Source organism: Nicotiana tomentosiformis, chromosome 8 (genome assembly GCF_000390325.3).
Source record: "Nicotiana tomentosiformis chromosome 8, ASM39032v3, whole genome shotgun sequence".
NCBI lineage: Eukaryota > Viridiplantae > Streptophyta > Magnoliopsida > Solanales > Solanaceae > Nicotiana > Nicotiana tomentosiformis.
In genome coordinates, this window is record NC_090819.1 from 6,388,380 (window position 1) to 6,414,402 (window position 26,023).

Below are 26,023 nucleotides of genomic sequence, written 5' to 3' on the forward strand. Positions count from 1 at the left end.
AGGTTGAGAAATAAAGAAATTGCCTCTGTGAAAGTGTTATGGCGAAACTAGCAGGTTAAAGATGCCACGTGGGAGGCCGAGGAAGAAATGAAGAAGAAGTATCCTCACCTGATTGAATAACTGTGTAATCCTTTCTTTTTATGAACTTGTCGCCTATGAATTTTGTATCACTTGTTCAGTTAATATAAAGTGTTCCTTATTATTATATGTTGCTTATGAGGCCACGGTTGGTATTGTTATGAGCTTTGCTACGTTGTTGGATTGTGCATATGTTTGTGTGATGTGTTTCTGAGGCTCTCTGACAGGTGGATAGGCCTAGTTACAAAGGAAACTCTAGCAAAATTTTGAAACTTTAGGGAATTAGTTAAATTTGGGGCTGCTGGTGTGGGGTATGAAAATCTGAGTTGCATAAGGTGCTAATAGTGGACCCTAATCCTCATTCGAGGATGAATGATCTTAAGTGGGAGAGGATGTAAGGCCCCATAAATTGTTTCCTAAAAACCCGAATTTTGTGATGTCGAAATAGGTGTAGAGGTTAATAATAGTAGAAATTCTTCGCGGCGAGCTTGCGAGCTGCGGTTCGGAATTTTGGGATTGAACATTTCCTAGGTAGTTGAAGGAAATATTGGGCAGCAGTAGGCATTTTTGCGGCATGTTCTGCGATCGCAGAACCACTCTGTGGACCGCAAAATGGTCGCAGAGTGAGGCAGTTTTCTGGGGCATTTTTTATGTCAATTTCGCGACTATTATGCGACCGCATAAATGTTTTGCGGGCTGTACTCTTATCGCATATCCCGCCTAGGGATTTTTCGGAAGGAGGTTCTGTGGTGCACTATGCGACCGCAGAACCGTTCTGCGGTGTATCATGCGACCGCAGAACAGGTCTGCGGGCCGCATAGTGACCGCAGACCTGGTCAGTTCCTTTCTAGTTTTGGTCCCCAATTTCGCGGTCATTTCGTGGACCGCATAACCATTATGCGGTCGCATATGCGACCGCGGAACCTGTTTCGGAGCTTTATTTTGGAGGCTTTTAAACCCAAACCTATTCCGTTAAAACACACCTCATATACCATTTTGAGCACATTTATGATATTTTAGAGTGAGAGAGAGAGTTCTTAGAGTGGGGGAGCAACCTTCAACCATTATCCATCAATTCTTGCTCAATCATTGAGGATTAACAAAGGAAGTCTTCACCCTAAAGGTAAGAATCTATGTCCTAGCTCTCAATTTCGAAATTTTGCAAAAATAGGGTAATTAGAGAGACAATTATTGGGTGTGGGGGTTGTTGTCTTGCATGCATGTATCCAAGTATGTGGAAAGGTTGTGAGATAAAAATGATCGAGAATGGGTTAGGAAATGATGGAATCTTCCACAAAAGAGCCTTAGAACCTTAATGCACACTTAGTGTTTGATAAAATGCTCAAAAGAGCTAAAACCATGATCATCTTCCTAATTTTTGGTTCAACTTGTCATATTTCTAAAATAGATTGAAGTTGCTAAGAATTTCGGATCATTTTAGAGTTTGAGAAGCTCAATTGAGGTATGTTGGCTAAACCCCCTTCTTCTTAGAATCGAATCCCACGGTGTTCAGGTAATTGGAGTAAGTCCTTGATCATTATTGAATTGGCTATTCCTAATATGGTCTTGTTGAAGGATGTATGTTCAATATTTATTCTAAATGCTTCATCATGTCATTTTGCCATTTGAGGATGTGTTCAAAATGTGGAATATGTGTTAGAAATGTTAAAACTTCATGTCAAGACCGAAATAAAGGTTGTTATGCCAAATTGTATGAAAGGCCTCTATGTGCCTAATATTTTTCAAATTTCTCATATGTGAATTTAATGTCTTGAATGGTAAGCCCTATTGTTGTTGATAATGATAATGATATTTGAATGTGAAAAAGGGAACTGGAACTATGAAATACGACCAAGTGCCAAAGATGACTTTGTAATTGTGAGCACTAGTGCCAATGAATCGAAAAGATATGAAAGAAGTGTGATGTGAGATGATTGACTAAAAAAGGTAACGTCTTGGGTGAGACGGCCTAGCCGATCTGGCCGTGATCGGATGCCATGTCGCACACATGGTGGTGACTGTGCTGAAAATGATAATTGAAATTGTGGTTATGGTTGATGTCTCAAATGAGACGACCTAGCCGATCGGGTCGTGATCGGACTCCGTGTAAGAATACGGTGGTATTGTGAATTGTGAAATATCGACACTAAAGATCACCCAACCTAATAACATGGAAATTGACTTGAAAACTTATGTTATCTTAAACTTGATGTTTTAATGTTATTTGAAGCTCATATTGAATTCTTGACTGTTTCCCTTGTATTATTATTCATTCTATTGAGATGGTGTTTAGCTATACATACTAGTATTATTCGACGGTACTAACGTCCCTTTTTGCCGGGGGCGCTGCATCTTTAAATGGATGCAGGTGGTTACATAGTAGGCAGTGTTGATCAGCGTTAGTGGCACATCCTCTTCCCAGCAAACTTGGTGAGCCCTATCTCATTCCGGGGTCATGTATTGTACCTTTTGTTTATATTGTGGTCACTTTTGACGTATAAACAGGGCCTTGTTGTCGGCACTATCATAACACTCTTTTGTATCTTTTAGAGGCTCCATAGACACTATATGGGTTGTACATGGGTGCTAAAAAAATCAAACAAGTTATGTTGTGTATTATGAGACTTAATAGTGTAGTGATTAATGAAACGATTTAATGGTGTATGTATGAACTTCCTATTGTTTAATTAATGAAATCATGTCTTTTCTTAATCATGGGTGAGTTGGGTAGAAAGTATCTAACAGGCTTGCTCGACCGGGTTCACTCGATTGAACGCCGGTCGCGCTTCCCGAGGTTGGGGCATGACACCCCACACTTAAAAGAGTGCAGTGTCCTCAATGCAGATATAAAGCAAAAATAACAAGGGTGGATAAAAAACTCCCTGAAAGGCCAAAGGTCGAAGCAATAGCAGCTCACGGAGTACTTAGACTTCTCCCACGGATGGTACTTTGTGCGGGTATCTCATACTAGTTCCAACCATCTTGCTTGCTTTTGCGCATCCCATGGCCTTTTCTTCCTGTGCTCATAATCCTACAAAACAAAAATAAATACTACAAAAATAATATAATAAAAACAAAATAAACAAAAATAAAAGAAAGCAATAAAGATGGGTTGCCTTCCAACAAGCGCCTAATTTAACGTCGCGGCACGACGTGAACAACTTTTTCCTCTACCTCGAACTTATGAATTGTACCCCTAACATGGCATCCAGTCTGCGGCTATGCTACAGTGGTGGGTCTACAAAGATAACCAGGCCAAGCAATAAAATTTTCACTCTATACTTCTCGGCCTTTAGATGAAGAATGTAATTTTTACTTTTTGGCACAACAAATTCAAGAATATAGGTACTCTCTTCCTCACCCTTTGACTTTCTCATAGGCTCAGATGGATCGATTACTATCTTGCTATCTAAACACAGTGTGAAAACAATTAGAATGAGGTCTAATGCGCCCTAACTCGTCAATTGTACTACTATTTATATCCCCATATATGCACACACTCAAGTCTCCCAAAGTAATGTTATCCATTCTCTCATATGACTCTAGAGCACTCTTCACAACATTGGCATCCTCAAGAAAAATATGGTCTAATGATTGGTATTCTCGTTTTAGTTCCTCAATTTGGTCTAGAAGATGTTTTTTCAGCTTCGCACAACTCGTCATTAAATTGTTGGGCGTTACACGCATCAACCTTTGCACTTAAATATGTATCCAAGTTATGCACAGCCAAGCCAAAAGTATCAATTTCATGTGCAAGATCAACTATCTCCTTAGACCAATCATTCATTAACGTTGTTAAAAGACAGTGTCGTTCCGTATATTCGCTTAATCGAGAATATCCGTCCCAAAACCAACCCTTACTCCTAAATTCAAATTCAGACCTCTCAGAGTTCAAGGTATGACAAGACCAAAAAGATAGGTCATAAAAGTCTTCCGTCAACCAAGCGTCTTCATCAATAACCTTACCCTCCGGATACTTCATCCTCAGATGTCATGTTGAGAGAACTAGAAACACACTAAGAGAAAAGTCAAATAGTTATCAAATTAAAAATATTTTCAAAAAGAAAAAAAACGGTAAAGATAAAAGTAAAAGTCTAATCTAGAAAAATAGCTAATTCTAAGTCCCCGGCAACGGTGCCAAAAACTTGTTACAGCCAAACGCACACGCAAGTATACGCGATCGTCAAGTAATAAACTGATAAGATAGGGTGGCGAACCCACGAGGACTTGTTATCAACTATTAACTAGATCAGAATATCCTAATTATTTGAACAAGGATTAAACCCAAAAGTAATGATGCTAAAATAATTAAACTAAAAAGAAAATAAATAATGAAGTGTGAACAAAGGAAGAGTAGATTTTTATGTTATCAATGTAATAAAAACGTATCATGGTTATGGGCTATCTAACATTCCTATTGTATTTTCAATTGAATTAACAAATTAATTTATCTGATTTATTGGTTGACAGGATTAATATTGCTCATAAGAATCTGTCGAGTTCTTACTCGCCTATTCAAGCTAACCTAACGCCTATATGTTTATGGAATTAGAACTAAAAAGAATGTATTTATAATTCCTGTACATCAACCAAGCAAGGAAATTAGGTATATGTCTATCCTAACTGCGAATCCGTTCCTCGATACCCAGGTTCAAGAACTTGCTCTACTTAATCCTATGTGCAATCTAGAATTCTCACTTTCGAGTTCAATTCTAGATTTGTAGATAGTATTCAATTGGTGATCAAATAATTAAATAATTAAGCGCAAGATTGAATAAATAAACCAATATGATAAACTAAGAGAAATCAAAATCAATATCCGAATAACAATAGTCATGAAAGAACCACAACCCTAGAATGTGAAATTTAGCTCCACATAGATATGGTAGCCAAACAACAAGTCATACAAAGAAACAAAAAAATTATAAAGTTTGGTGGAAGAAAAGATGAAACCTGGCCTCCACTGCGGCTCTGTACTCTCCTTTCGCCAAAAGTTCCTCTACAAAACGTCATCTCATCAAAAATAGGTTTAGGACCCCTTTTATACGAGTTGAAACCATGTAGGATCGAAATAACCTTGTCCCGAACGAAATAGAAAAAAGACCCTACGACACAGCGTCCAGACCAACGCCTAGCGCTGGCCTAGCGCTGGAGGCAGAATGTTTTGCACGTTCAAATCTTGCTTAATTGTATTTTCATTTTTGCTTGTCTTACACTTGGGGGAAAAAACACCAAAGGGTGTTCCCCCCTTTGTCTCCCTCCTTTTAAATGTTTATTTTCCTTTCTATTTCTTCCGTGTTTTATTCAATTTTGCTCCAAATATCTTCATCGTATCGCTTTATTCCTACATAATTAAAATATAATATTAAGTATAAAATAGTATAATTAATACTCAAAAGATGATTAAAAGTATTAGAATGTGAGGCAACAATGGTTAATTATATGCATTTTTTAGCCGAACATCAGGATCCCTCTCGACCAACTCCTAATAACAAGAATACCTTAATGAGAGAGAATAGAAATCATTTGGATTTGAGACGAAATCAGTGGCGGAGCTAGAGGCCAAAACAGGGGTTCGGTCGAACCCAATATATAGTTTTTGCTCAAATAATATATTTGTGCTAAGAAATTTATTAAGTATGTACAAACATTAAATTTAAAACCCAGTTATTAGCGCATGAAATCATCATTAAAAAAAACCTATAAAGTTAAAATCATGATTCCGCCTCCGGGCGAAACCATCCAAGATCTATCAAGAAATCGAGATTCCTACTTGAACAAGCTTTTGTATTTTTTTTCCACTAAAAGTTCTTGACTAGTGAGAAATCAAATTACTATAACTCTTTTTCATTGTGAAAAGGAAATGGATTTCTCTTAACGCATAGAGCAATGACTCTGCTCATAAAGTGTAACGATCTGATCGGTCGTTTTGACTATTAGCATTAGTTTCAGTATTCTGCGACCTCCCATAGCTTCATTTTATGTTTATTGATTTGCATGTGTGGTCCGTGTCATTTTCCGGAAAAGTTTTACATAAAAGTTTGAAGAAAATAAATTTTTTTAACTTAAAGAGGCTAGAGTTGACTACGGTCAACATTTTTAGTAAACTACTTTGGATCGGTATTTTGATTATTCCAGTAGGTTCATATGATATTTTTGGACTTATACGCATATTTGGTTGAGGTCCGGGATGACCCGAGCTCATTTTAGCGCGTTATGTGAAAAATTGTGAAAATGAGTTTTAAATTGAAAATTCTTGAGTTTTGATGATCGATTCGTGTTATTTGATGTTGTTTAATAATTTGAAATAGAAAACATGTTTGTAGGATGTTATTACACATATGTTCATGTTCGATTTGGAGCTCGAGGGGCTTGGGTGAGTTTCGGGTACTTTGCGGATGAGTTTGGAACAACTGATGCATAGTTATTCCATTTCTTGTGGCCAAGCACCCATTTTGGACACGTGGGACTAAAAGAGCTCGACACGACGAAGAGTATGTATCACCCACCCTGTATCTATAGAGGCCTAAAATGGCACAAATCCAAGATACCATAAGCATTAGAAGAATGGTTGGACAGATAATGGAACAAAGAGTATTGTATGGGTCAAAATCTGCCTAAGGGCATTCAACGCGAGTGATGTCGCCATAAATAATATGGCCGTGGTCGACTAATAACTAATTGGATCCATTGTCGAGCAACCAATTATGGTCGAGGTCGAGTATTGGAGGGAGCAGTAACAGCAAGTTTAGTAGAGAATATTCTGTTAGATATTCTCTATACTTACTTTTAGGGTTAATTGAGGGTCTACCCCTATAAATAGAAAGAGATAGATCAGATGGAGGGGGCTCTGACAAGAAATTCCTTGACAAAAATAGACTCTTTACATCTTAGACAGCAGATCCAAGAAAGGCTAAAAGTCCTTGTATCTATCTGTCATTCATCATAGTCAAAAGAAGAACCATTTCAACCCATTCGAGATTGGGTGAATTATTCTCTCTATTTACTTTTGAGTTTTTCAAACTAATTGAATCTTGAATATTCCTCTCCCATTATTGATATTTGAACATTGAATTCATATCTGAAATTATTATTATTAGCTAGGCTTAACCCCTCATTTAATACATTTAATTAGTTTAGCCAAAGATAATTATTTTTTGGTCAAACAAGTATATGTGTCAAGAACATTTTATTTGGCGTTTGAGAGTACCAGATTATGTGGTACGTAACAACAAGCTCGTACTCGTGGCCAATCTTGACATCAACCAAATCAACCAATTGTTGTTGTTCTTTCTGTCCGTGAAAATACAATTAAAGTTGAAAAATAAAATGAAGAAAATAAAATATCTTCAGGCTGAGGCGTAAATATCTCGCTCTCTTTAAGGACATTTGTTAAGTTTATTACATTTTTGCAAACATATTCTATCTTTTAATGTCCGTTGATTTCTTTTTTCTCTCGTTGATGTCCATGGGCAAAACTAGAGGGGCGACCTGCTTTGCCGGAAACTTACACTATATTACAAGGATTATTTTTTCCTATGATTATGGTTGAGACATGACAATTCGAGCAGTTTTTAAAAATTTAGGAGGTTAATATATAAAGTGCCAATAACTAGAAATGAAGGTACAGAGTGACAAATTGTGATAATTTTGTGACTATAAAAGCTTATCACTACAAATAAAATATAAGTTTAAAGTTGAATTATGTCAAATATAAAAAAAAATGACTTTCTTTTTCAAACAACATAAAATAAAACAGAATGAGTATTAAACACAAAAGAATCTTAAATCAGATTTCAGCAATTGCTAGAAATTTCAAGTTACAGGAAAATCATGCAACAGACTGAAATAAAGCAAAAACTGAGAACTCTTTTCAAAACATGCAAATAAACGGAAATAAAGAAAATCTTCTAAATATTTTGAATCTAACAATTTTTTTCACTTGGATCATTACTAGGAATTAATGAGAGAAAGGGAGACTTTAAAATATGGGGGAAAAGGCTTGCTTTGCTGTATTTCTTTTTTGTTTTTGGTATAGTATCGTGCAACGTGGACTACACGTGAAAGTTTGCTTTACTGGTTAGATTTTTTAATTTTATTGTTGGCACTAATAAACCGTGCATGGTAGATTTATTATTATAATCACAACAGACGACAGTTAAATGCAATATTATATTTAATATTTTAACTCGAATTGTATATATAATCAAACATCTGTTAATTACGTGAGCAATCATGCATATAAAAATAATTAAAAGTATAACCTGCAATGACGTCAGTACTGACACAAGCATGAGATATTATATAAACGTGTCTCATGTTGTAAAATATAAATAGAAAGTGAAAGTGAGAATTAGTGGATTCAACTCCTCCGCATTTTCTACTCTCTCCATTTCTACTTAGACGAGAGACACACAGCATGATTTAAAGTGAATGGTTGAGATTTAATTAACTAAAATAAGGTCTTAATCATGGTTAGAAAAATAGATATTACATATATTTATTTCAAAAAATTTGGATAATCTCACAATTCTAGCTGCACTTTAAAATATTTGGTCTTAAACATGTTATAACATATGTGTGATAAAAAGCTTACATTAAGAGAAAAATAGGAAATTTAAGTTAAAATTTTCATGGCTATCATTTTAGAAACGTTCATAATCAAGTTTGTTTGGATTTGAATATAAATCATTTTTTTAATCAAATATAAACCTATTTATGAATTTCGTAATTCAAATACAACCTTTTCTTCCACAAAATGATGCTTTGTCAGGAGGATAAGTTAAACATATGAAAATTGAAAAGAAAAAAAGAAGTTGAACATATGAAACGCATGGACCGATAGGAAATATTAAAATTGCAACTTTAATATGTTCATCCCTCCATTTTTCTCCCCTTAAATAACTAACATTTACCTGCACTAGAATTCCACCTCGTCACGTGCGTCTAATCCACACATATATATTTTTTAATATTCTACTAAATAAATTTATTTTTGTCGTGAGAGTTTGAGGTTTTTATGACATTTACGATTTTGAAATTCATGTCAAAAAGTACAATCGAGAAACTTCTTGTTACAAAACCATTCAAATGCATCACCGATGAGTGACTACAATTGAAAGGTGTAATCCACTCCCGAACCCTGCATAAATGCAGTATGATTTATGCATCAAACTGCCATCTCCCGGACCTTGCATAAATGTAGTATGCTTTATGCACCAAACTGCATTTATTTTCCGTCCGTTTTTCCCGAAACTAATGTCTCTCTTTTAGACAAATAATTGAAAACTTGCAACAGCTATGTGCTCAATTAGTTATACAAGACCAGAAACTTGCTGTAAGCAGTAAAATTGTTTCTAATTTTTAATTATTAGAAGAAACTGGAGCATGACCCTCGTGGTTTGGATTTGGACTTCTCTAATCCTGATTTAGCTACACCATTATTTATACTCAGAAATTAAAGTTTTTGTCTCTACATAGAGATATGACATCTTAACAATACTATTATTAGACAGAAATAAATTAACGTTTTATTAATTAAATAATAATCCACATTTCAGAATCCAGCTCTGTAATTGATTAAAGAAGTTAGCTCAAACATCTAGATCAACTTACTTTAATCGCAATAACATCACCGGTAGCATCTAAATATATCCTTAGTCATAATAAGTCACAATTATTAAAAGCAATATTTATACGTGGCATTAATTGTATGTCTGAATGTTACTCAAACATGTTTTGAACTGTCTAAGCCAAAATTGACGAAAGTACACGTAGAATAATGAGATCTCAGGTTCAATTCCAGGTAAATGCAAAACCACTATAAGATAAAACTTTTTTATCTGTACATGTCTTGGTGCACAGAGTTACCCGATACCTGTATTGGTTGAAAATACTAAGTACAACAACAACAACCCAGTATAATCCCACTAGTGGGGTCTTGGGAGGGTAGTGTGTACGCAGACCTTACCTCTACCCTGGGGTAGAGAGGCTGTTTCCAATAGACCATCGGCATCCTTCCCTCCAAGAACTACCCACCTTTGCTCTTGGGGTGACTCGAACTCACAACCTCTTGGTTGGAAGTGGAGGGTGCTTACCATCAGAGCAACCTACCCACCTTGAAAATACTAATTAAACTGTGGAATTAGTTGAGGTGCACGGAAGATGACTGGACACCACAAAAAAATACAAAGTCTATAAATACAAAGTCTATATTTACGAGTGAAACCCAAAGCTTTATTCATATAAAGCCACTTGTACCTTCGACTATCCCCGCAAAAAAAGGCAATCCGGTGTACTAAGCTTTCACTATGCGCGGGGTCCGGGGAAGGGCCGGACCATAAGAGTCTATTGTACGCAGCCTTGCATTTCTGCAAGACGCTGTTTCTACGGCTCGAACCCGTGATCTCCTGATCACATAGCAGCAACTTTAGCAGTTACGTGAAGGATCCCCTCCGACTATCCCACACCCAACATAAATTATCTTCACCTTGTAGCAAATCTTGATTCAGCCTTCCCACAGTCTCTGTGTGGACTTTCATATACACACAACCTTAGGTGAAACAGTTACAGGTCTTTATTACTATGGAGAAAAACATACCTGGTAGAGAGGAGAACAAGAAGTCCACTGATTGTAGTATCGCAGAGGACAACAAGTCGGCTCTTCAGTTCATTGAAGAGGTGACTACCAACGTTGACGAGGTCCAAAAGAGAGTTGTTGCTGAAATCCTATCGAGGAATGCCAATGTTGAGTACTTACAGCGTCATAATCTCAACGGTCACACTGATAGAGAGACGTTCAAGAAAGTCATACCTGTCATCACGTATGAAGATATTCAGCCTGATATCAACCGTATAGCGGATGGTGATAAATCTCCAATCCTCTGCTCCCAACCCATCTCTGAATTCTTGACAAGGTTAGTCCTTTTCTTTTGCTTTACTGTTCTAACTGTGCTTGCCTAAGCCGGGGTCTCTAGAAATAGCCTCTTTACCCGTGTAAGGCCTAAGCCGGGGTCTCTGGAAATAGGCTCTTTACCTGCATAAGGTAGGGGTATGCAGGTAGGGGTAAGGTCAACGTGCACACTACCCTCCCCTGATCACACATATGGGAATGTACATTGGTGTTGTTAGTCCTTTTCTTTTATTTCGACAGAAAATGTGTATCCCTGTGTCATTAATATTTCCATGTGAACCCTTTGTCTTTAAATTTTGCTAAAGGGGCAATTTTTATGTGCAGTTCTGGGACGTCCGGAGGGGAGAGAAAGTTGATGCCAATAATAGAGGAAGATTTTGGGAGGAGATCACAGCTTTACAGCCTTATGATATCTGTGGTAAGCCAATCTGTTGGAGATTTGGAAAAGGGCAAAGGAATGTATTTCATGTTCGTAAAGTCTGAAACCAAGACCCCAGGAGGATTACTAGCTCGCCCTGTTTTAACTAGTATTTTCAAGAGGCCTCATTTCCACAACTCAAACTACACCAGTCCAATTGAGACTATTCTCTGCCTAGACTCTTATCAGAGCATGTACTCCCAAATGCTTTGTGGCCTCTGCCAAAACAAACAAGTCCTACGTGTAGGCGCCGTGTTTGCATCCGCTTTCATCCGTGCTATGCGATTCTTGGAGAAGCACTGGTCTCTACTTTGTAACGATATCCGAACTGGAACCATTAACGCACAAATTACTCATCTTTCAGTGAGAGAATCAGTGATGAAAATCCTAAAACCTAACCCAGAGTTAGCTGATTTTATTGATGCTGAATGCAGAAAAAGTTCATGGCAAGGGATTGTCACTAGGCTGTGGCCTAATACCAAGTATGTGGATGTTGTCGTGACTGGTACCATGTCACAATATATACCAACCCTTGAGTATTACAGCAGTAACCTCCCTCTTGTTAGTACCACGTATGCTTCCTCGGAATGTTCCTTTGGAATCAACTTGAACCCCCTTTGTAAACCCAGCGAAGTCTCTTACACGCTCATTCCCACCATGGGCTATTTTGAGTTCTTACCAATTCACAGAATCAATAATGAAGTCAAAAATTCTATCTCCATGTCCGAGTTGCAAGAACAACAACAATTGGTCGATTTGGTTGATGTCAAGATTGGGCAGGAGTACGAGCTTGTTGTTACCACATATTCTGGTACTTCCAAACACCAAATAAGATGCTCTTGACTCAGACTCTTTTTTCCATTTGTCTGTCCGACATGTCTGCTAATGCTTAGCTTTGCTTGGATTTGTGCCATTTCAGGACTCTATAGATACAGGGTGGGTGACGTGCTTCGGGTTGCTGGATACAAGAATAACGCACCTCAGTTCACCTTCGTTTGTCGGGAAAATGTAATCTTGAGCATTGATTCCGACAAGACTGATGAAGCTGAGCTACAAAATGCAGTGAAAAATGCAGTGAGCGATCTGATGCCATTCGATGCACATGTAACCGAGTACACAAGCTATGCTGATATTACCACCATTCCCGGCCACTATGTCCTATTCTTGGAGCTGAGAGTGAATAGCTCTACCCCAATCCCCCCTTCAGTGTTCGAAAATTGTTGCCTCAACATTGAAGAATCTCTAAACAGCGTCTACCGCCAGGGGCGTGCATCTGACAAATCTATCGGGCCTCTGGAAATCAGGATAGTGGAAACAGGAACTTTCGACAAACTCATGGACTATTGCATTAGTTTAGGTGCTTCCATAAACCAATACAAGACACCGCGGTGTGTGAAATTAACACCCCTTGTTGAGCTGTTGAATTCTAGGGTCGTGTCCAGTCATTTCAGTCAAACATGTCCAAATTGGATCCCTGGCGACAAGCAATGGAACAACATGAATTGAATAGCCAATTTCTGTTAGTACCTTAATTCTCTATCCAGAAAAAGAGCAACATTATTTTAGCTTTAGAAATACTAGTTAACATAAATCTCCAACCTTTATTGATTTATTAAGCATTAATATTTCTTTTATGTTCTGTATGCCATATAAGACACTGCATATTTATGATTCCTGAAGGTGTGCCTACACTCTATTCTCCTAGGACCCCACTTTGTTGTTGTTGTTGTATGACAATTGCAATTGAGTTATGTAAATTGCCATGGTTATAAATCGGTTTTAGCTATTGCGATTTATAAGTCGTATTTAGATATTGCGATGTATAAGTTGCATTTAGCTATTTCAATCTATAAGTATGTTTAGCTATTGCTAATTATAAGCCGCATTTAATTTATAAGTCACATTTAATTATGATTTATAGGTTGTATTTGACAATTGCAATTTATAAGTCCGTAGGGGATTACATAGTGCAAAATCAAACTTCACCAATAAAATGAAAGTTGATGTAGGACTATAAGTACACTATTTTGTCGAAAAACATAAATATTTAGGCAAAGTTGAATGACTTTTTTGTTATAAGAAAATTATTTATGTTATGAAATAAAAGCAATTTAGTAAAACATGAACAAGAACAAGTTATGAAATAAAAGCAATTTAGTAAAACATGAACAAGAAATAGAGATAGAGAGAAGGAAGAGTATTTCTTCTTCAATTGTGTGTATTTTTCTATCTATTACAAGACCTTTATATAGGCATGAAAAGTGAAGAAAAATTATGTCATTGAATATGTCATTAACATAAAAATATGTCATTGAATATGCCATTAAGCATTTGAGAAGATCATGGAGGAAGAGTAGACATCCACCATAATTTAATTTTTCTTATAATACTTCCCCTTGGATGTCCATAGATAATGCCTCGTTAAAACCTTATTAGAAAAAAACTCTATGGGAAAAAAATCGTAGTGAAGGAAAAAGAGTACACATGTTTAGAAATACGCCTTTTGGTTGACTCGTTAAAAAACTTGCAAGGAAAACCCAGTGGGACAAAACCTTGTAAGGTAAAAAGAGTACAACACGTATTAACTCCCCCTGATGAAAGCATCAATTCACATCCTTGAGCCTTCGCATCCCAATCTTGTACAATAGTTTCTTGAAGGTTGACATCGGTAGAGATTTGGTGAACAAATCAGTCATATTATCGCTTGAATAGATCTATTGCACATTGATATCACCATTCTTTTGAAGATTATGCGTAAAAAATAACTCCGGTGAAATTTACTTTGTCCTATCCCCTTTTATGAATCCTCCCTTCAATTGGGCTATGCATGTTGCATTGTCTTCATACAAAATTGTGGGTAGTTTGTCACACTTCAAACCACATTTGTCTCGAATAAGATGTATTATAGACCTCAACCATACACATTCTCGACTTACTTCATGAATAGCAATTATCTCAACATGATTAGATGACGTAGCCACGATTGATTGCTTAGTCGATCAACAAGATATGGCAGTGCCTCCATATGTAAACACATAGCATGTTTGAGATCGAGCCTTGTGTGGGTCAGATAAATACCCAGCATCGGCATAACCAATAAGATCGGGACTGCAATCATTGCCATAAAATAATCACATATCGATAGTCCCTTTTAGATACCACAATATGTGTTTGATTCTATTCCAATGTCTCCTTGTAGGAGCAGAGCTATATCTTGTTAAGACATTAATTGAAAAAGTTATGTCAAACCTTGTAATGTTAGAAAGATATATTAGTGCACCAATTGCACTAAGATATGGTACTTCGGGACCAAGAAGCTCTTCATTATTTTCATGAGGTCGGAATGGATGTGCTTTATCCATATAGAATTGCTTTAAAATCTTTTTAGTGTATGCTGATTGATGAACAAAAATTCCATCTTTCATATACTCAATTTGTAGATCAAGACAAAATTTTGTCTTTCCAAGATCTTTCATTTCAAATTCTTTCTTTAAATAGTCTACTGCTTTAGGAAGCTCTACTGCTTTAGGAAGCTCCCTAAGAGTTCCAATGATATTTAAATCATCAATATACACGGTGATTATAATAAATTTAGATCCATATCTTTTTATAAAGATACAAGGACAAATTGAATCATTCTTGTACCCTTCTTTCAACAGGTACTCACTTAGGCGATTATACCACATGCGCCCTGATTGTTTCAATCCGTATAAGGATTTTTGAAGCTTTATTTAATAAATTTCTTGGAAACTTTAATATGCTTCAGAACAATTTAAATCCTTCAATGATTTCCATTATACGTATATCACATTTTTCTTGTATTGCCAGATTAAAACTTGAAATGGTGACATCCACCACAGGAGAACATGTCTCTATATAATCAACGCCAGGATATTTACAAATCTTCTTGTGACACAAGTCGTCTTTATGTCTATCGACTTGACCTTTTTTTCGCACAAGAACACATTTATACCTCCACTGGCTTTATACTTTCAGGTGTTGGAACTATCCGTCCAACTTCATATTTTTCAGGTGAAATCAATTTTCATTGCGTATTTTTCATTTGGCCAAACTGTCCAAATTTCATGACAGATTTGAGCTCAAGATCCTCGTCAATATTAATAATATTGAGCGCTACATTATATTAACAATATCGTCGATGATCATTTTATATCGGTTCTACTATTACCCAATAAAGACATAACTTATTGAGATCTTTTTATCTTATTATTTTCAGGTACCTGAGCCTCTCCCATGAGGTCTTATGAAGTGTTATGTCGTGGTGCTCTTTTAGAGCACTTGCCTCCTTATTATGACCATCTTGAACATTTGCTCCTATCCTTCTTCAATGAGTTTTATCTTTGGAACCGATTAGTCTATTATGCTTCATGCATGCCATAGACTCAATTCATTATGAACTTTATTTTATTTGGAGCATTAGCAGCTGAATATGACATTTAGCTTTGAGTTAGCAAATACGCCTGGCAATATTTTGCAAATGAATTATCACTTAAACTTCAAGTTTACATTTTCTCGTACGAGGATCTAAATGTATTCATAATAATTCATTACATGCATTACTTTTTCAACTACCCATTTTTTTCCCTATTATTTGGATCACCAACACATATCCCTAGCCTTATTTGGGGATCCATCTTTGTGCATTGTGGTAGAACAATTAAATCATATAGCACATTCATATTTTTAGATGAAAATTATTTGGTTCCTGACCCTGAACCGATTGTGATAGGGAGAACTTATCATAACTTGGCTAGATGTGTACAAGTGTTGTTGTATATTAAATAATACATCACATACCAAATTTTATTTTGGCAGTTTTGTTCTCATAACCAATGGTTTAGATATAATTGGAGGAATACAATTTCTGCTAAACCAACTTGGATTTAAACCAGTATTATCAAGATAAATTATCATAATTTATATTCTGGAACTGTGCTCTAATAATTTGAGCAATCAATCTTGCAAAAGCCAAACTGCAAGTTGATAACAAATGCGCAGTTTGGGTCATTGTGGATAGGTTGACCAAGTCAGCACATTTCATTCCAGTGGCAGTTACCTATTCTTCAGAGAGGTTAGCTGAAATTTACATTCGTGAGATTGTCCGCCTTCACGGTGTGCCCATGTCTATTATTTCAGATCGAGGTACGCAGTTTACCTCACAATTTTGGAGGGCTGTACATCGTGAGCTAGGCACGCGGGTGGAGTTGAGTACAATATTTTATCCACAAACAGACGGACAGTCAGAGCGCACTATTCAAATATTGGAAGATATATGCCAATGTAATTTTTAATTAATTTTTTGCATCATAATTGAACCGAGATGGTCAACCGGTCATGCCAACTAATATTTATTTCAGTAAACCTCTAGTTTACTTGTGGCTTGTGATTGCATCATCATGCTTATACTTGTGTAGTACAAATAGAAAAAAAGTCAGGTAACCTTTCATAGTTACCCGGTATGATTATAGTAATATAAAGATATTCAATCTTCTTTTCATTTATAGTCTCAATATGCCAACCACTTTGGCTAATATATTTGTAAATCAAAATGTTTCTTTTGAGACTTACTACAATATTAATGTCATGAACAATTTGATTCATCTTGGTAGTAACAAATTAGTTCTTTCAGAGCTCTTAACTGCTTTTGTACTACAAGATCTTTTGCCACACCATCGATATAATGAATGTCTCATTCACAAAGAGAATCATATCATAATAATTGTCATGTTCAAAATCATCATAAGCAAAATAATTTCTTGCTTTAATTTTGCTTTTAATAACTTTCATAAGGTATGACAAAATATTTTTGGTGTATCACCTGTATGCGACTAATGATATATTCATATAACTACACAATAATATTCATTATCTTTCTTTGTCTCAAACCTCCCTTAGAGGGGAGTTGTGGTATGTATCCAATCATGCATTGCACGTCTTTATTCACTACTTTTATTACATACTGCTACATTCACCTTCAGGAATGAGTCTGCATTCTCAATGTTTATCACAAGTCACATTCTTTAAAAAAAAATGGAGTATAATTATTGTGACATGATTTATAAATTTTTCATATCATTTTGATGGTAAATATTTCCTTCACCTTTTTGAAAGATTACATCGAGAACCCTTATTGTTCTCCTTTTATAGTTACCATAATGAAGACAAATTATTATTTCGTCTCTTGCCATGTCTTCGTACATTCATACAGTCATGAAAAATTATTTTGTCGTCTTTCAAACTTATCATATATTGTTTCCACATTCGCTTCACTGAATGGAGCATATCAAGTAGGGCGGGCTTCATGATTCTTTCATCGATACCGTGCATTGTGACTCAAATCCAATGCCTTACCCATATAAAGGCATGTTAGGCAAAATGTGTTGGGACTCAAACCCAACTCTTATCATTATAGTGCACCAGAACTTAAATATGTCTTAACTAGTTGCATAATAGGCCAAAGTACAAGATTAAATTATCAATCTTGTGGTCAGAAACATAAACAAAATTAGTTATAACAAGATTTAAAAATATAACCACTTTTTAAGGTTGTAGGACGAAAACGTTTCATTCCTTTTAAGTGTTATCACTTTTAGATTTACGTGAATTCAAATAGAAGTGCATTCAAATAAATACTAGATAATCTGTTAGAACACTTACCAATTTTGTAAACGATAAACTAAATCAATAAAGTAAGAATAAAGACTGGGACTTGAAAGCATATATATAATTCATGTAATACTTCGAGTATCTACATATGTGATCCAATTCACATCATAATATATGGATTATAGATGATAGTCAAAGGCTAAGATTGACTGTAAATCAGAATAAAGTAAGAATAAAGACTAGGACTTGGAAGTATATATATAATTCATGTAGTACTTCCAGTATCTACATATGCGATCCAATTCACATCATAATATATGGATTATAGATGATAGTCAAAGGCTAAGATTGACTGTAAATCAGAATATCTATTATGCTTTCAACTATCCTGCCACAATATTATGTTTATTTATGCATGCATTTAACCAACTATGCAGGAATAGTACCAGTTTAGTTCTATTCATTAAATATTACCATAGTAACATTCATCTTAGCGTAAAAATGGTAAAGGGCACATTGGTTGTCTGATATCTGCGCACATATATGTAAGCACTATTCAGCACGTTAAATATAAGTTAAAGAATTGAGTAGAGAGTACTTGTTTCAAAACTTAATTACAAAATATATATTCATGCATTTTGATTTGGTTCATGAATAGATCCCTTGACGGATAGCCAAACGATAACTAAAAAATTCATATCAGACGTCAAGAAAGAATAAGCAAAAACTATACTTGCCAATGTAGGGCTCGCACACTTTCAAGCTATAACAAAATAAAAATAAAATACTGAAAGCTTATTGTGAGTTATCATGGCAAAATAGAAAAAAATTGAGATTAGTGGAAGATAAAAATAAAAATATGAATAAGCTAGAAAGATGAAAACTTATCTTGTATTAGTACCCAGCCCATTGGCTTCTATCTTTATTTTATTTGATAGCCACAGAATTGTTGGTATAAGGATAGCAAACACAAAGCACAGTCTACGCCTATATGGAGGTGTACGAAAATGGGAGCACAATCGTGCTGATAACGTGTTATGAAATAAAAGTTATTTAGTAAAACATGAACAAGAACAAGTTATGAAATAAAAGCAATTTAGTAAAACATGAACAAGAAATAGAGATAGAGAGAAGGAAGAGTATTTCTTCTTCAATTGTGTGTATTTTCCTATCTATTACAAGACCTTTATATAGGCATAAAAAGTGAAGAAAAATATGTCATTGAATATGTCATTAAGCATAAAAATATGTCATTGAATATGTCATTAAGCATTTGAGAAGATCATGGAGGAAGAGTAGACATCCACCATAATTTGATTTTTCTTATAATAATTTAGTAATTTTCTGGGATATTTAGGCAAAGTTGAATGGAATATTTGTTACAAAAAATAGCTTAGCAACTTTTTATGATATTTAGGCAAAATAAAGACTGTTTTCGCTTATGTTTTTCTTTGTTAGTCCATCTCAAATAATTCTTAAATTTTAAATAGTGTTAGATACCGAGACAAAGTTACTTCGGGAAATAAATTAATACTTTTTTTTTCACATTTCAAAATCCAGCTCTATAATTGACTAAGTATTGTAGCTCAAAAATCCAGACTAGATCTGGATCAGAAGTAACAGCACAATGTCAACAAGAATTACTCACCTTAGACGCAATAACATCACCACCACTTCCACCTAAATCAGTGCACATAAGTCACAATTATCAAAAAGTAAATTTATATGTGCCACTAAAGTTAAGTGTTTTGAAGGTCATTGGCACATGTTTTGAACTATCAAAGACAAACTGACGAAAGGACGCACGTGATATATTTACAAGTAAATACCGAGTTTAGTTGAACCCATAGTCAATACACTCCATCCGTCTCAGCTTTAACTCGCCCAAATCGTCCTCTTTATAAAGAAAATTCTACCTCAGTTGTGATATATTTACAAGTAAATACTGAGTTTAGTTCAACCCATTGTCAATAGACTCCATCCGTCTCAGCTTTAACTCGCCCAAAACGTCCTCATTATAAATAAAATTCTACCTTAGTCTACCCCCAAACACACCTAATACACAATTTGTTCACCTTATAACAAATCTTGACTCATCCTTCCCACAGTCTCTGTGTGGACTCTCTCACACACACGACCTAAGGTGAAACAGTTGCAGGTCTCTACTAATATGGAAAGAACCATGTCTGAGGCACCAAACAGCCCAAAGAAAGCCACTGAATGTAGTATCGCAGAGGACAACAAGAAGAATCTTCAGTTCATTGAAGAGGTCACAACCAACGTTGGCGATGTCCAAAGGAGAGTTCTTGCTGAAATCCTGTCGAGGAATGCCAATGTTGAGTACTTACAACGCCATAATCTCAATGGTCACACTGATAGAGAGACATTCAAAAAAGTCATACCTGCCATCACCTACGAAGATATTCAGCAAGATATCAACCGTATAGCACATGGTGATAAATCTCCAATCTTCTGCTCCCAGCCCATCTCTGAATTCTTGACAAGGTTCGTCCTTCTTTTCTTCTTCTGATAGAAAAACGTGCATCGCCATCTCAATAATGTACTATTATAAAGTACACAATTCACATTCTCTGTATCTCAAGCTTTTCTCATTCTTGCATGTCAATCCTTTGTCTTTCATTTTTGCTAAAATTAAAGGCAATTTTGCGGTGCAGTTCTGGGACGTCTGGAGGGGAGAGAAAACTGATGCCAACAATTCAGGAAGAGCTCGGGAGGAGATTACAGCTTCACGGCTTGATGATGTCTGTGATAAGTCAATTTGTTCCAGATTTGGAAAAGGGCAAAGGAATGTATTTCTTGTCCATAAAGTCTGAAGCCAAGACTCCAGGAGGATTACCAGCTCGCCCTGTTTTAACAAGTATTTACAAGAGTCCTTATTTCAGTAACAGGCGTCTTAGCCCCTACGCAAACTACACTAGTCCAGCTGAAACCATTCTCTGTCCAGACTCTTACCAAAACATGTATTCCCAAATGCTTTGTGGCCTCTGCCAAAACAAAGAAGTCCTCCGGCTCGGCTCGTACTTTGCATCTGGCTTCATCCGTGCCATCCGGTTCCTTGAAAAGCACTGGTCTCTACTTTGCAACGATATCCGAATGGGAACCATTAACACCCAAATTACAGATCTGTCAGTGAGAGAGGCAGTGATGAAAATCCTCAAACCTGACCCAGAGTTGGCTGATTTCATCGAGGCTGAATGCAGTAAAGATTCATGGAAAGGGATCATCACTAGGTTGTGGCCTAATACCAAGTATGTGGATGTTATTGTAACCGGAAGCATGTCGCAGTATATACCAACCCTTGATTATTACAGCAATGGCCTCCCTCTTGTCTCTACCATGTATGCTTCCTCCGAATGCCCCTTTGGAATCAACTTGAACCCCTTTTGTAAGCCCAGTGAAGTCTCTTACACACTCATTCCCACCATGGGCTATTTTGAGTTCTCACCAATTCACAGAACCAATGAAGTCCCCAATTCTATCTCCATGTCCGAGTCGCCTAATGAGAAAGAACAGCAACAATTGGTCGATTTGGTTGATGTCAAGATTGGCCAGGAGTACGAGCTTGTTGTATCCACATATTCTGGTATTTTCAAGTGCCACATAAGATGCTCTTGACTCATTTATTTTTTTCCATTTGTTTGTCCGGCATTTGACAAGAGTGGGTTGCTCTAGTGGTGAGCACCCTCCACTTCCAACCAAGAGGTTGTGAGTTCGAGTCACCCCAAAAGCAAGGTGGGGAGTTCTTGGAGGGAGGGAGCCGAGGGTCTATCGAAAACAGCCTCTCTGCCCCAGGATAGGGGTAAGGTCTGTTGTTGTTGTTGTCTTTCCGACATGTTTGCTAATGCTTAGCTTTGCTTGGATTTGTGCCATTTCAGGACTCTATAGATACAGGGTGGGTGATGTGCTTCGGGTTGCTGGATACAAGAACAACACACCTCAGTTCACCTTCGTTTGTCGGGAAAATGTAATCTTGAGCATTGATTCCGACAAGACTGATGAAGTTGAGCTACAAAATGCAGTGGAAAATGCAGTGCGTGATCTGATGCCATTTGATGCACATGTAACCGAGTACACCAGCTACGCTGATACTGCAACCATTCCCGGCCACTATGTCCTATTCTGGGAGCTCAGCATAAATGTCTCTACCTCGATTCCCCCTTCAGTCTTTGAAGATTGTTGCCTCACTATTGAAGAGTCTTTAGACAGCGTCTACCGCCAGGGGCGTGCATCTGACAAATCCATCGGGCCTCTGGAAATCAGGATAGTGGAAATTGGGACTTTTGACAAGCTCATGGACTACTGCGTTAGCTTAGGTGCTTCCATAGACCAATATAAGACACCTCGGTGTGTGAAATTTGCACCCCATGTTGAGCTATTGAATTCGAGGGTCATGTCCAGCCACTTCAGTCAAACATGTCCAAATTGGGTTCCTGGCCACAGGCAATGGAACAACATGAATTGAATGGCTAGCTTCAATTTCTTCTACTGGTAGCTTCATTCCCTATGCGGAAAAGACCAACTATTGTGGATTATTTTAGCAAAATAATAATTTCATCCTAGCTAAGTTAACTCCTCCCCCACTATCCCGGTAAGCAAGCAGCATCCCACCAAGAAAGTTTCTTGAAGAGGCATGCTGGTTCCTATCGATACATGTCCTTTATTTACAGATTTTGTATAAAGTAGATTGATCTACTAATTCCGCCATGTGGTCCTGTGGAATAAATGGGAGAGATAGATAACAGACTGTTGACCAATTGAAAAGAATTTACTCCATAAGCAAAAATTATTTCAAATGAGTACAAATGGGAAATAAACAAGTGAATGTACTATGAATTTATATTCAAGGAGGACGCTCTATTAAGACCTTTCATAAAGCAAGCTGAAAACAAAATTACACTTCACTTATTCGGTTTTAGCAAAACTAGAGATTCATAAGAGCATGTTCATAAATAACGACCATCAGAAAGTTGGATTGGTTCCATCCCCTTCTTTGGTACAAAGACACCACTTTTGTCTCTTCAGCAGTACATGAAGCAAAAAAAGAAGAAAGAATTCAAGCAAAAGAGACAAGTCGTAAAGCCTTTCTAAGTTTTTTTCTTATCCCATAGAATAAATAATAACAGAACTCAAGTGTCGTCATCTCTTAGCTTTGGCTATAGTCACAACTCTATTAGAAAGGGAAGATCGTTACTTCATTTCGACTAATTTTGCTTATCTTCGTTCAGAAGTATTACTTGGTGGCTGTCACAAATGCACAGAAAAAATACGTATTACCGCTATAAGGATTCTGTTTACCACAAATTTTCTTTAAAATAATTCATCTTTAATTGAGTCTATCAAATGACAAATGTTTGTACAGTTTTCACTATGTTGTCGGGATCCAATGTAGCATCAACCTTAAATACCCCTTCTGCTTCATCAATCTGAAGCAAATCCAGTTGGGTCTGCAAGAGCTTTGCAGGCATGAAATGCTTCCCCTCAGCTGCTCTCTTTTCCAGCCGAGCGGCAAGCACTTCAGCCCCAACATCCAGCAACACGAATTTAACAACACTTGCATAAGAACCTGGTTCATAATTTGGGTCCGCAGATCTAAGGATTTCCCTGTACCGCTTTTGCAGAGCTGAGCAAGCCAGAATCGGCGCTTCGTTGTCAGCTAAGCCTCTTCTCAGCACATCTCGTAGTGTTTCAAGCCATGGAACGCGATCTTCATCGGCAAGAGGGGTCCCATTCCGCATCTTCTCTGTTTGGTCATGTAAATCATCATTCAATGCACCCTTGGGAATATGTTCTTATATTGATCGGCTTATGATTAGATTTATGAACACATGATCATAATCCTTACCTTTGTTAGACTCAGAGTGATAATCATCGGCATCAAGAAAGCGGCCATTAACAGCTCTTCCAAGCATCTGACCAATTGTCCTGACCAGCATGCATAAGAATTAGTTAAAAGCAAAACTGAAAACATGAATAGTTGGAACTTCAAAGTTAAATCGTTCCACTGTCTATCAAATTGGAATAACATATTTAAATAAGTTTCAAGTTCTTTGAGAAAAGGTTCCCTGGGAAGGGTAAACCATTGAGTATCATGTTATACATAAAGCTGATCCAAGTCATATTTCCTTTTAATTGATCCGATAGATTGAAAAAGAACATATATGCTAAGCTAAGAGGTATTCTGCTTCTACACTCTGAAGTACTTTGTTAAGGTCTAGCTTGAATCCCCAAACAGTTTAAAATCAGTAACCTCCACAGCTCTTTTGGTTAACTGAGGGATATGCAACGACAGGAAAAAGCAAGAAACTAACTTAATAAGGTACTTAAAACCTTACGATTTTCCAGCTCCGCTAACACCCATAAGCACAATAGCTTTTCCTGTGAGATAAAACATTACACGCAAGAGGAAAACTATTCATCACACCATCCATAACAAATGAAAAAGGAAAGAAGAACCAGATGGAAAGTGAATACAACCTTTGTAGTCAGATGCCATTTCTGAAAAACCTATTATACAATTGCAAGTGCTTGATGTCAAAAGCATTAGATGATTAACCCCTTCAGATATTGCAAGGTTCTAGGCATCACCCTGATCCTAAAACACGGGAAATGCCAGCGGTATAACAAGAATTAAGACAAAGTTAATATCTATAGCTTGTGTATAGACACAGTTAACGACAATATTGAGTAGCAAGTCAAAATCAAAACTCAGCTCTCTAGAATATTTTGAGTCTGATCTTTCCAGGAAACAAAAGGAGAATAAAAGTAGCATGTTTTCAAGGCAACAGGTCAAGATAGTAGAAACAATTTGAAAAAAGATAGAAACCCTTTTCCACACTAAGGAATAAGGATTTCATGATTGTACTCCTCCTCTGTAAGTTACGAAAGCCTTGTTGATGAAGGTTGGAACAAGATAACTTATGCAACAAATGTTTGTCTTAGTTTGAATCACGGATAGTAGTTGGCCAATCAATTCCTAGAAGGGGAGCCTTTACGCAATGGTAAAAGTTGCGGCCATGTGACTAGAAGGTCATGTATGCAAGCCGCGGAAACAGCCTCGTGTAGAAACGCAAAGCAAAGCTACCCAATGTGGTATGTCTCTTCTCCGGACCCCACGTATAGCCGGAGCTTAATGCACGGGGCTGCCATGGACGGAACAAAGGGGGTGGAATGGGGTTCATCATAGAAAAATTACACTTTATATACAAGGTCAAAATTATTTTTTATGCATATAAAGTATGTTGAATCACCTTGACACAACCCAGGAGCTCTTTGTGCGTTTATTTCTTTATACTTTGCTAGTCTAATATTGTGTTTTCAAATTGATAAGCCAAATACAAACCTACTCTTCAAAAGTACTTTCAGAAAAAGCACAATTTGGAAGCTTAGCTAAACATGTTATAAGATCCTGGCTCCGCCATTGCAGGCTGCCCCCCCCCCCCCCAAATCAATTCCTAGTGCCATGCTAATAATAATTTAATTTTATGACCTGGGGCAGTTCAAAGCTTCCAGCTTTGCCAAAATTTGCACTGTTTCAACTTGAATGATAAATATAATTATGAATATTCCATCTATTAAAAATCGATTAACATTCAAATAATATACATGTTAACTGTAAGATTCACAAGCTAATAATACAAATTGGATTTGATGCTTTGTTTATGCCGGAGAGTTAACAAAAAGAAGTGAAAAAGCAAGGTTCACAATTTGTTTTTACCAAAACCGAAAAGAGAGTAATCAAGTGAAAAAGATGAGCTTACCAACTGGATTTCGCCGGAGAAAGGAATGGACGGCGATTGGTTCGCCGGAGAAAGAGAAGGAAAGAAGCAAGCTCACGTCTTTCTCCGTCAAAGAGAGCCGAATTAGCGACTCTATTTCTAGTTCAAATAATCGTAATTGCGGAAAGCGACTTATGATCGTTGAAACGCGACTTTTAAATCGCATTTCAGCTATGCCTTCTAAATAATTTA

The 26,023-nt window shown here is 36.7% G+C and overlaps 3 protein-coding genes across 3 annotated transcripts; 2 read left to right on the forward strand and 1 right to left on the reverse strand.

Annotated features, from left to right (window-relative positions):
• Positions 1–10,353: 10,353 nt before the first annotated feature.
• On the forward strand, positions 10,354–13,221 carry LOC104084551 (indole-3-acetic acid-amido synthetase GH3.6-like). The gene is made up of 3 exons (XM_009588440.4): positions 10,354–10,994; positions 11,315–12,219; positions 12,328–13,221. The coding sequence occupies exons 1-3, from the start codon at positions 10,663–10,665 to the stop codon at positions 12,912–12,914; spliced, it is 1,824 nt and encodes a 607-aa protein (XP_009586735.1). The 5' UTR covers positions 10,354–10,662; the 3' UTR covers positions 12,915–13,221.
• Positions 13,222–19,751: 6,530 nt separating this feature from the next.
• On the forward strand, positions 19,752–22,630 carry LOC104121363 (indole-3-acetic acid-amido synthetase GH3.6-like). The gene is made up of 3 exons (XM_009633340.4): positions 19,752–20,540; positions 20,711–21,639; positions 21,932–22,630. The coding sequence occupies exons 1-3, from the start codon at positions 20,206–20,208 to the stop codon at positions 22,516–22,518; spliced, it is 1,851 nt and encodes a 616-aa protein (XP_009631635.1). The 5' UTR covers positions 19,752–20,205; the 3' UTR covers positions 22,519–22,630.
• A 621-nt stretch (positions 22,631–23,251) lies between these two features.
• On the reverse strand, positions 23,252–25,972 carry LOC104121362 (gluconokinase). The gene is made up of 5 exons (XM_009633339.4): positions 25,814–25,972; positions 24,531–24,648; positions 24,389–24,431; positions 23,899–23,978; positions 23,252–23,796 (listed from the first exon to the last, which is right to left on the reverse strand). The coding sequence occupies exons 2-5, from the start codon at positions 24,595–24,597 to the stop codon at positions 23,393–23,395; spliced, it is 594 nt and encodes a 197-aa protein (XP_009631634.1). The 5' UTR covers positions 24,598–24,648; positions 25,814–25,972; the 3' UTR covers positions 23,252–23,392.
• Between the last annotated feature and the right edge of the window lie 51 nt (positions 25,973–26,023).

Excerpts from the sequence above, each read along its gene's own strand:
- LOC104084551 (XM_009588440.4), top strand. The coding sequence starts at position 10,663 with ATGGAGAAAAACATACCTGGTAGAGAGGAGAACAAGAAGTCCACTGAT. Across the intron at positions 10,995-11,314 it reads ATCTCTGAATTCTTGACAAG|TTCTGGGACGTCCGGAGGGG; the intron begins GTTAGTCCTTTT and ends TTTTATGTGCAG. Across the intron at positions 12,220-12,327 it reads TGTTGTTACCACATATTCTG|GACTCTATAGATACAGGGTG; the intron begins GTACTTCCAAAC and ends GTGCCATTTCAG.
- LOC104121363 (XM_009633340.4), top strand. The coding sequence starts at position 20,206 with ATGGAAAGAACCATGTCTGAGGCACCAAACAGCCCAAAGAAAGCCACT. Across the intron at positions 20,541-20,710 it reads ATCTCTGAATTCTTGACAAG|TTCTGGGACGTCTGGAGGGG; the intron begins GTTCGTCCTTCT and ends TTTGCGGTGCAG. Across the intron at positions 21,640-21,931 it reads TGTTGTATCCACATATTCTG|GACTCTATAGATACAGGGTG; the intron begins GTATTTTCAAGT and ends GTGCCATTTCAG.
- LOC104121362 (XM_009633339.4), bottom strand. The coding sequence starts at position 24,597 with ATGCTTTTGACATCAAGCACTTGCAATTGTATAATAGGTTTTTCAGAA. Across the intron at positions 23,979-24,388 it reads GTTAGCGGAGCTGGAAAATC|GACAATTGGTCAGATGCTTG; the intron begins GTAAGGTTTTAA and ends CATGCTGGTCAG. Across the intron at positions 23,797-23,898 it reads TCACTCTGAGTCTAACAAAG|AGAAGATGCGGAATGGGACC; the intron begins GTAAGGATTATG and ends ATGACCAAACAG.